The sequence below is a fragment of the Morone saxatilis genome, unplaced genomic scaffold (genome assembly GCF_004916995.1).
Source record: "Morone saxatilis isolate NCDOM2014 unplaced genomic scaffold, NCSU_SB_2.0 Contig16, whole genome shotgun sequence".
In the NCBI taxonomy this organism is placed as follows: Eukaryota; Metazoa; Chordata; class Actinopteri; family Moronidae; genus Morone; species Morone saxatilis.
Genome location: NW_023339718.1, coordinates 21,862,434 through 21,874,247, shown reverse-complemented (window position 1 = coordinate 21,874,247; position 11,814 = coordinate 21,862,434). Strand labels below are relative to the sequence as shown.

Below are 11,814 nucleotides of genomic sequence, written 5' to 3'. Positions count from 1 at the left end.
CATCTAATAGCTTCTCTGACTCCTCAAAGGTCTGCTGCTGAAAACATTCTGCATAAGTAAGTATCTATAATGCAATATTTCCTCTACATGTCCATGCCAGTCACAGATACATGTAGACTACCATTCCATAAAAACCAGCATATTACACACTTTTTGATGAATGACTGTTAATTTAAAACATTGTTTACTTGTGTTTCTCCATGAATGAGCTACTTTTTAACTGAGGCACAATAACACAGGCGCTCACGCCCCTCTGAAAGACGTCTAATGACACCCTTGCTGTCACCCGTTGAACATTTCCTTCCTTCCTTGCTTGCTTCCCTTCTTCGTTTTCGTCTCATGGCAAAGAAAGGAACTTTAGAATAACACCAAGGCATCCGATCAGAACGGACAGCCTCTGCCAGACCTCTGTGACTACTCCCACATTCCCATGTTCCAGAGTCACGTCAAAAGGCGGCTGGTGGTGCAGCTAGCAATGCTAATAAAGGCGAGGACAAAGCCACTGAGGAGAGCGGAGATGGGATAATGATCACTAATTAATCATGCACTGGGGTCATGCGGCTCATCTCTTCACCACCGACACAGGAGCAGGAGGGAATGACTCACTTCCTGCTGAAGGCTCCACATAGGAGGCAGCTGAATGAAGTGAGACATGGGTATCTCAGCAAGACGCCTTTTATTAGTCTCAGCCAGTATTCCAAATGTGTGAGCTGCACTGGGAATAAAAAGGGTTATTTATGCATGTCCAATCATTTATTAATTAACACACATGTATATTTAACAAAACGTCTGTTCTTGTGTTACATGTTTATCTCTCACAGAAGTTCACACTTTGCAGAGTAGTAAAACACCTCAAGCATAAAGCCACACACTAAAAAGTGGAAGTGACAAATTACTACGGTAGCATTAAACTGGTGGTATGCGAACTCTCTCTAGTGGTAAGCAGAGGAATCTCTGAAGTATTTATATTTAATAATAACAATTTAAAATATATTAGTACTACAAAATTCAAACTATGACACTAAAATGTAATTTCAAATGCTGCTGCTTCGTAATGTAGTCACATTCATACACGTAGCGCACGTGCATCAATGAGTTAAGAGCTCAAATGTGATGGTAGTAAGTAGAGGTAAATGGAAGGGTTTAAAAGCACTTCAATCAACAACAGTCAACAATATATAATCTGTTATAATAATAATTAGGAATAATAATACCTAATTGTTGTGTCTCGTCAAGTTTGTTAAGTTTAGTCATGTTAAGTGTTTTCATGTTAGTCCTTCCTGTTTTATTTTGTACTCACTATTTAAATCCTGACTTCCTCCCTTTGTGTGATTTTCCCGCCTTTGTAATTGTCTGCCCCGCATTGCTTTTCCCTGTTCTCACTTACACATGATATAAATAGTCCTTGTCTCCCTTTGTCTTTGTCAGTTTGTCTTGTTCAGTAAGTCAGTGAGTATCTTTAAGTGTTGTAGTTCAAAGTCCAGGTTATTTCATGTGTCAATTGAAGTTTGACTTTTGTTTGCATTTTTTGATATCCTCCTTGAGAGCGACTTTTGTTTGTATTTTGATATCATCCTAGAGAGCACCTTTTGTTGATAAATAAATATCATTTTTTCCTGCAACTTCGTCTGTGCCAGAGTCGTGCATTTGGGTCCACCAATATTCTGTCAGAGGTCGTGACATTAATGTGTGAACTGTCCATAGCTGAATATGGTCGGCCTAAAGTATTTCTATGTGTTGGTCATAATGTTGGTACTTGGAGAGCCTAATGGTGGTACGTGGAGTAAAATGTTTGACAAATACTACATGCTTCAATAGATCCTTCACACCTCGACTTTCACTTTGAGTGTGCTTTTGAAGAGCTTTACATGAGCAGTTTTAAATCAGTTAGTTGTAAATTTCAACTCGGCTTCCAAATTAATGGAAAAGCCCTGAATGAATGAGAGGAGAAAAATGACAAAAGCAGATGCTTTCATACAGGACACAGAGGCTCATTGAATGATTTGATGAGAATGAACATTTTGTGAATCAACTGAACACCTGCGGGAGAATGGAGAGGGTTCCAGAGACTCCGGAGCGTTTGTGTTGGTTTTAACTTTAAATTGTCTCATCTGTATACTAGAGTAGGTTAGTTTGGTAAACTCTGCACCGATGCAAACGTGTCCTGTCTGGCCTTGGTATCTTATGAGACATATTCCTGAGGTATGAGGTGTTGCATATAGTCTGCTGTTAATATGAGCTTAGATGTTTTTGTGCACATTGTGTTGCACAAAATAGCAACAAAACTAAAAAGAAAAGATTTGCTCATGACATAATGTATAAAACGTTTTATATTGTATTGCTCAGCACTGTAATTACCTTTTCTTTTATTTTTTGTTTTTCTTCTCCCGCTCTGCTACCCGACTGGTAACATGACATGTGATTGCTGTGAATGGCTTTCATAACTACTGACAGTTTGACAGGCTCTGTGGTTGGCTGACTGGTTCACATCTTCACCAGTAAAATAGCTGGAATGAAATAGACAATAGTAGGATAGAAATAGACTTTAAAGTAGACAGGACTGGTTGGCCATGCATATCACAACGTTTTGAGGCAACAGCACTGCAGTCAAAGATAAATTATGACAAAGCTTTATGTAATGACAACAAGCCGCGTTTGGATCCTCTGCTTTAATAAACAAGGCCTTGTGGCCAGAGCGTAAGAATGAGCCGTCAGGAGAAGTATCCCATCATGCATATCAAAGCGGTTTCGCCACGTATCCCATCTTTAACATTAACATTCAAAGGTGCAGTTGGTTACACTTTGATGCAGGTATTTCACTGGATGACTACAACTGCTCCATAAGAAGGGGGTTTCTTGAACAACTTCAAGTGGAAAGGTTCACTAATGAATATTCAGATAGGCACTTGAAAGGGATTATATGGATGGGCTGCAAACACAGCTCCAGTTGTTTATGACACTGGTTGCTGAATATGTATTCTCCATCATTAGCAAATGTTTTGCTGTTCTGCAGCTATGATGTAAATATTGGAACATGTTTGTGGTTTTAAAGAAGGTCTGTGTTTTGTGGGTTATTAAAGTAAAGGCTTTCATTTGGGTTGTTAGATAAAACCACAACATCTGGCACTATGCTTCATTAGCTTTCACTTATAATTATACAGCAAAAGGGAACAGACTTTTGCAGCCTCAGAGCTAATAAGAAAGAATGTATATAAATTAAAACACTCAGGACCTGCTGACTTTTATATCCTTTATTTTCTGAAATTATTCCCATACAGTAGCCTACAGCCCCCCATCAGGCCTGTAGCCTCAACTATTGTGTTAGTAATAATTGTGCATATGAGCAAATCTGCAAGCTGGAGGTTTTATGTGCAAACTAGCAAGCAACAGCTAGAGCCGCTTTGTTGACACTTTAATCAAGATTAAAACTGCAGTAGGTAACATTTTGTAAAATAGCTTTTTGTTATATCTTTGGAAACTTACATACTGACAGTAGTACAAGAGACAGATTTTTAATAGCTTCTATCATAAAAACCTGAGCATGCATTCACAGCTATATTTTTATTGCTTTTAGGTTGGATAAGAACACATAAATAACAAAGATACATTAACAGCGCTGTACGTTTTGTTTACAAAAGGTCCACATTTTGCATTACTATTGGAAATCTGTCCTTTGAAGTAACAGAATCATATAGCAGGAAAAAAAAATATCTTCAAGTCTTATTAGAATTAATCATGCCCTTTGCTGAGGTGGCACTTTGTGAAATGCTAAGCTCAGGGCTGGAAAGCGAATGAAAACCAAAAGCTTTCTTCCAGAAAATCTGGGCCAAGCACGCACATTTAAGGTGCCATGTATGTGACGAGCAGAGAGCGTAAGACCCTCACAATTAATTTCCTGTCAGTTAAATAGTCATGCTCATCCTTTCAAACCCCTGTTTGAGGATTAAGGAGGCTAAGCAGTAATACATTTTGGGGTACAGTTAATGCATAGTTATGGCTGACTGACCACAAAAATGTGTTTCTCTTTGTGATTTCATTTCCTGAATTCTGGTCTCCTTAATTGTTATTTATTTTGGTTATACTTTTCTTGTCTTATTTTTTCTTTTTTTTGGCATATTAGCAAATTCTGTCTTTTCTTTTCCACATTTAGTTTTTAGCTATGCTCGTAACTAGGGATGGCAATGCCAGTCTGTGGGTCAGTCTGTCTGTCTGTCTGTCTGTATGTCTGTCTGTCTGTCTGTCTGTCCACTGCTTTGATCCAAACTTGAACTACTGGGTGCATTGTTAAACAATTTTGTATAGACCTGCATGGTCTCCAAATAAGAAATTTCACTTTGGTGGTCCTCTGACTTAAAATCTAGAATCACCATGGGGTGAATTTTTTAAGTAAAATGATTTCAACAACTGTTGGATGGATTGCTATAAAATGGATTGCCCTTAATAACTTGATTACCCCCTTAATTGTTCATCTACTGTAATCATCAGGTCAAAATGTTTGTCCAATTTGTCCAGTACTTCTATTTATAACAAAATACCTGCAAATGTTTGCATGCTACCATGCAGAATTAAGATGGTAAACATACCTGCTTAACATCCACACTGTCTTTGTGAACATATTGATGTGATGAATTTAGCTCAAGGCACTGATGTGCCAAAGTACAGCCTAAAATAGCTGCTAACACTGTCTTTCCAGCTCAAACATATTTTTTAATTGTTAAAACATAAGTGACAATTATTTAAAGAAAAATGAAACATTTAAAAGCCTGTTTCATGCTAGATGCCATACCTGGGAGATATTCTTTTCTATCGTAGCCTGGTGTCAAGGGACATATACTGATTTAGACTGTCATTGATCAGACCCTGTGGGAGCCAGCAGCAGGACCTTGACACTGCACTCAAATCTCAACAGCAATGTCAACAAATTTAGACTCTCGCACTTTGTCGCCCCTCTCTCCACTCTTTGTTATTGTGAGCAACGGCACAAAAGCAGAATCAATACAAGTTTTGACTGACTGAGGAAGCACTCCTGTCATTGCCTACAAAGAGTCTCTCTGTTGTTCTGAAAGAGAAGAAGTTGCAGAAAAAATCTCCAGGTCTCTGGACTTGCTGAAGAGTGACAACATTCACACCGCCCACAACCACACCATCGCAAGCTGTTGGATGGCTGAGATGAGCCAGCTGTACTGCCAGTGGTGGTGCAGTGATAGCTAAGACATGCAGTTAACACAGATATATGGGTTGCTGCTACTGGCTGCTCAGCTGAAAGTTCACTTTTACAACGTTCCCACGCTGCTAACCAGAGAAACGAGGTAAGCATGTCGAAATGACTTGTGAGAGCTAGTTCCTCCTGTGGTTTGTGGTGTAAAGACATCTTTTGTTGTCTGCCTAACGCGCTACACGTACATTCAGCACAAGCGAGGACTGCACCAATCAAGAAAAAAGAAGTCACGTGTCCTTGAGGTATATTTCAACGAAGCACACACACGTCTCCTGGAGGAGGAAATTCAAGCCTGTGACTATGCAGTGTGGGCAGTATCCAGCCGTGTCTGCACTGCTTTTGAGTTATGTTGACTTTTGGGTCCTGGGAGTCTGGTGACTCGTCTTCTCTAACGCCTGACATTATTTTCAATTCTGTGACTCAGCGCAGGCTGCTGCTGCCCTGTTTGACATTCTGATGTGGAACAAACAGCCAGCGGCCCACTGGCTCGCCCTCATCAGCAAAAGTTGTTTGTATCTATCTCTTTTCCACCTTCCCTCTTGCATCGTCCCTGTCTTTCTTGTTATTACTTTGATTGGTTTAGTCTGCTATCCTGCAGCTCTGAAAAGCTGTCAAGGGAAGGTTGTTCAGCTTAGTAGAGATATAACCTACTGTACAGTGCACTGTGTAATATTTGAACCTTGATTGCTAGATGTTTCAGGATAGAGATAAGATGCTGTCTTCAACCAGTGCTGTAAAGTTAAAAATTATTTTTCAATAAAGCTGACTCTGTAACTTAAACTAATGGAGTGGTCATAGCCTTGTTTTTCAGTGTTAAAAAGGGCAAAACATGATCAATGAATTACTTTACGCAACTCATATAGTAGAGTCTTGTCAGTCAGTTCTAAGGCAGTGTTAAAAGAAATAGCTTGCACCCATAAGTGTACGTCTACATATGAAAACACAGTCCTTTTCCATTGCCATGTTTGGTTTACTGTTTACTTATGTTACACAAAGGGAAAAGCTCTGTATCCTGATTCATTATCTATGAAGAGCTCTTTTCTTCTTCTTTTCTTGTAAGAACACTTAGCTAATTAACCAAATGACTCATTATTCATGGTGTCACTGACACTCAAACTGTAGGAGTGTCTTGGTAGCCAAATGGTTCCGGTGTATGTCACATGGTTGTATGCCTGCAATTGTCGTTGGTTTGGCTCTAGCTGACTCCTTTGTTGCATGTCATACCCCACTTTCTCACCTGTCACTATAAGGCAAAGAGGCACCCATTTATAGTGTTTTTCATGGTACACTTATGTGCACCCTACCCGCCAACAAGTCCTTGTCATTTGTCCATGCCCTCCACAATGACACATCGAAGCATTGTCTGATCTGATCTGACACCAGTCAAAAAGGCATTTGTTCTAACTATTTGTTACTGTACAGAAGGATAATAGACTAGCACTCTTGACTTCATGCATTTATTCTGTTTTTCATTTACCTCTCTTTTTCGAAGTGTTCAATATCTTTTCTGGTGCAAGAGTCATGAGATGTCCATTGATCTTACTTGGACTTACAGCTATCACTCTCTATTTGCTGTAGTGCACTAACATTTGGCTTCAGCCATTTTATTGTTGTGTGAGTATTCAGATTTCAGATATGATTTGCATGTGATATATAATTCCCTTAAAAATTCCGACAATAGAATGATCTCCCACAATGCAATGTGTCCCATTTTATAGATGTGAAAATTAGCAGTTGCGTGATACTACACCTGTCAGTGATGAGTCGAAATAACAATGATGTGTCAGAAATATCAATTTACTTCTAATTTAAAGGGAAACGGGAATGCATATACAAGATTTCAGAAACAGACCTAGTTTTTCCATGTAGATGAGACATTATATTGTGAAGCCATAAGCCAAGTAGATTCAGTCTGATTTCATTTCTTTGCTCGGCTAATGTTCAGTTGTCTCAGACTGTGTTGGGCATTTCATTGAACTCTGTTTACAGGGACATATTTATAACTGCTGTGCACCTTGTGTGTTGCGTTACTATGACAACCAAAGACATACGCATATATACTTATAGTCTAAAAAACTTGCCTGAAAGAAAAAGAGGAATTATGTCTTGCAGTACCCTTGGTCTGTCCTTATGCCACCCTACTTTACACAACAGTGAAAAGTTTGTGCAGCTATCCTTTTTAGGATATTCCAGAGATTTCATTCATTGTGGACAGCCTAACTCAACCCTTTACCCTAATGGTAACCATAACCAATTCATACCTAACCCTAACCTTAACCTAACCACAATTCACACCTTACCCTTATCCCTGACCAGGACCTCAGAAAATTAATTTTTCCACATTAGGACCAGTCTTCAGTCCCATGAGGAAAAGTGGCCCTGACAAGGTCAGTATTTAAGGTCCCCAATAGGTAACAAAAACGCATACAAACACACAAACACATGTTGTGTAATCTCTCTCTTAATGCTTGTCAGTACTGTCTTTTACTTTCATGTCAACAGATGATGTTGAGTTTCTGTGTTATGGGACCTTTTCCAGACTTCATCTCGTAGCTATTAGCAACAGCTTCAGTCCACTCCCATCAATCACTGTGCACAGTCATTCAGCATACAGTGAAAATATATGGAAGTGTGATTACTGTAGAGGTTGGAGATTTGATAACAGCATGGCTGTCACAAAACAACAGCTGTTAATAAAAGAATACAAAATGGCCCAAATAAACATCATAACAGGTTGCTTTGCAATTACCATACAGTCCTCGAGACTGTGTCTCTGATCACTCAGACTCCCGTTGTTCTCAAAATAGTCAAAATAAAGTGAATCTATACGGACACTGAGCCAGCTGGAAGGACTGTGGAACAACTTGGCTGCAGCCTGCTTTCCCTGCACAGCCTGCCTTGACAGTAATTACACAATGAGTGTATGAGTGTGTATGCGCTTGTGCTTGTTTGTACAGTAAGTGTGTGGCGAGTGGGGCTGGCAGCCCAGATAAAGCCTGAGGCGAGGCCCCTTGGAGAGAGGTGTGGCTGGAGGGTCGTGCCACTGCAGAGACGACCTTTTAAATAAAAGCCACTTCCCTGTGAGGAGTCCAGGTGAGCACACACTTACATTTTCATGTTTCAAGAAACTGAAAATGCAAATGCATTCCTCACATTCCAACTATTATATATTTCTTCCTTCCTCATATTAATGTTAGGCAGATGGCATGAAGAGGTGCTTTCAAGATGTTTTGCATTTTCTCAGAGTTTTTTCAGATTTATCACACCCAATAAGCAGGAAATAGTACAGAAAAAGAGAGAGAATTAATATGTCCAACCGTTGGTGGCCAAACAAGAGAAAGACGTTGCAATGAAATATTATTATTTACATAGCGCCTTTCAAAAAAGTTATATAGTGATTTACAATAAAAACATACAATAAAAGCAAAGAAGAACCAGATAGAAGAACTTAATATGTAAACAAGATGAAATAAAAGGGACAACAGTGTTATCTTCAGTGTACCACAGAATTCAAACTAATGTTTAAATATGCTTGAACATACTTTTTATTTCTGTTTTTCCCATGGTTCTGCAGACTGCTGCCCCAGGCTTTCAGTTGTAAATTTCCGTCTCTTGCTCACTCATAGCTGCTAGGTGGACAGTTAATGCTTGTCCAGTCATGTGCTTGTATGGCAACTATGATAAGCGCTTATCCAATTGACTTCTTCAGTAGTGGCACTGCCTTGTCTAATTGTGTGAATTTATGCAAATAAAGTTCAGCTGAAGTTCAGCCAACCTCTTGGTTCAACAGTGACAGTCAGTGAGTACACAGAGGAGTCACAGCTGGAACTTACCATATGTTCAACTTTACAACGAAGGCAGAGCCTACATACATGTATCTAGAGTCTTAGCACAGGTGCATCATGGGACTTGATGACGTTTAGTGCTTGTTTCTATGTGATTTGGCACACTTCTCAGTCTGGTCATGTTTTATTTTGCCATCTCTTATGAAGCAGTATAGTATTTAAGCTCTGAATTTAGCCAAAATAAGACAAAAAACATTTCATTTGAGCTGAAACAATTTATAAAATTATAAAATAAAGATTGATTTGCAACTATTTGGATATTTGATTAACAATATTCATAGGTATGTTTTTATTAGTGTATAATCACCTGACAATAAGAATTGTTGGGTTTTTGTTACCTTAGAAGGAGCTGTTTTTATCTACAGAAAGGGCTGGTTCTTTTTCCATGGAGTCTACCACGTTTCTACAGTTGCCAAGAATGGACAGATCAAACCATAGTTTCTCTTACACTCTTGGAAGGCAAGATGTTATTTATTTAGTTGCAATCTGCAACTTCACTGCTAGATGCCACTACAGCAGCCTGGCATTGTCAATAGTAAACAAGAAGCACCTCTACAATATGCAAATTAACACTTAATATCTAATCACACATACCAGTCCTTTAGGTCATTTTTCAAGCAGAAAATGCTAAATCGTACCTTATCCCAGATTCTCAATTTTGGTCTCTCTGTTTCATATCATCGGATCATTATGACTCAATATAGAGTACTTGGGGTTTGGACTGTTGTTTGGACAAATAAAGCTATATGAAGCATCATCCCGAAGTTCAGAATTGTGATTAGGCATGATTCTGACATCCTAAAGACCAAACAATTAATAGAGTAAATGATTGACAGATTAATCAGTGAAAAAGACCACTCTATATGTATGAGCTCTGAAACTTTGTTGTGCTAATAAAATAAATTGATTTTAGTTAGATAGATGAAAGGACTGACACCACTCTCATGTGTGTATACTGTAAATATGAAGCTACAGCCAGGACATAGTTAGCTTAGCTTAGCCTGAAGACTGGAAGAAAAGGAAAGTCACCCTGGCTCTGTCTGAAGGTACAAGGTGACGTTTTTTGTATGGATTAAATAATTTAGACATAAAGTATTCATTTATTTTTATCTCTTTTACTATTGACAATGCCAGGCTGCTGTTTGCCCCTACTTCCAGTATTCATGCTAACATAAGATAACCGTCTCTTTTTAACTGTAACTTCATATGGACAGATGAGAAGATGAGATTGGTATTGATATTCTCATCTAACTCTCGGCAAGAAAGCAAATGAGCCTTAACTTTATTTTTCTCCCATCATCCATTTTTAGAAAGGAATGATTTGAAAAGAATGATGACATTCTTTATCAGTCACTCACATGGGCCGATGCCAGTGATTGTATATCTCTACTGCTTTTTAATGGAGCTGGCAAAGTCCAAGTTTGAATTCTCAGACCAGCTGAGAAAATCTGCGTGGGAAAAGGACACGAGTAACACTCTTCCCTCCTTCAACAACTCCTATAACAAAGCAGTCCACCGCCAACCTCTCCAGCACAGCTGTTCAGTGGCCACTAGAAGTAGACAATACAGCAGATGGGAAAGTATGAATTTAAACAGAGAAAACTTGCAACAGAAAGCAGCAGCTGGCATCCTATGAGCATAGCAAGGTTGAGGAGCGGGAGCAGCAGTATACAAATCAAACACTCACACGCCTCCGAGACACTTGTTTGTGCAGGTTCACCAGGGTGGGACTATACTATGGCATGGAGGAGAGTTTTAATCTGTTCTTACAGCTCCCTGCTTACTACTACAGTCTACAGCCAATTCAGAGGAACCTTCGTGCCGTCTGCAACTGTGTTTACTCATGCACATTTGATAAATAATGTACAGTGTAAGCTTTGTGATCCTTATGTTGCTTATGAAGTGTGTTTAAGCATCACCTTTTGGGAATACACAGATGTTAATTATATACATCATCTATGCCTCAGTTGATTTGCATCATGAACACTGTGCACTGATCAGAGGGTAAGTTGAGTAAAATCTGCAACCCCCCTTCTAAAGTTTTGCTCACTTCCTTTTTGAGCGGATACACCAAAGGCAGACAGTTATGCTTTGTTGTATCATCAACTCTGCAGCTTTTACAACAAACCATTGACAGTGAAGGTAAACCCCAAGGTATAAAATGGTGTACACTGTGTCTTGCTGCACAAATCACTGAATATGTCTGGGGGTGCCAATGACCTGTGGAGCTCTGCTGTGTTGTCTTTACAGCCCAGAGGAATATTTCTTTCCATTTGAAAGCTAGAATATGCTCCAATGTCTCAACACTTGTCACTCATCTTGATGAGCTAACCACCCTGCAGCATCTAGCCTGAGGCAGGTTACCAATGTCTACAATGTCACCATAGGATATATAACAATAGCAGCCAATTTGTGATTGCAATTAAAAAGATCTGAATTGGCTCCTTCATGTCCGAGACCATTTTGCCCCCTTTAACTTCACTCACCGTTTCTTTCCCATATGAAGAATTGTTTAAGTTCGTGCAACTCAGTCATGCTCACAAGTGAAGACGGAGCAGCATGATAAATGTTTTTTATGGTTAAGTTTAGCTCACAAGTGAAGACGGAGCAGCATGATAAATGTTTTTTGTGGTTAAGTTTAGGCAACTCAGACCACTTGCGCAACCTTCATTCCCGGTAGTTTATCCAATCCAATCCAATCCAATCCACTTTATTTATATAGCACGATTTCAACAAACACAAGGTTTCCAA

At 39.2% G+C, this 11,814-nt stretch overlaps 1 protein-coding gene across 1 annotated transcript in view; it reads left to right on the top strand.

The window, feature by feature from the left end:
• Positions 1-555: 555 nt before the first annotated feature.
• Positions 556-11,814, top strand: part of LOC118325592 (5-hydroxytryptamine receptor 7-like) — a 46,490-nt gene continuing 35,231 nt past the window's right edge. The window contains exon 1 of the mRNA XM_035658311.1: positions 556-656. Within this exon, the coding sequence (XP_035514204.1) occupies positions 556-656 (101 nt within the window). The remainder of the gene's footprint in view (positions 657-11,814) is intronic.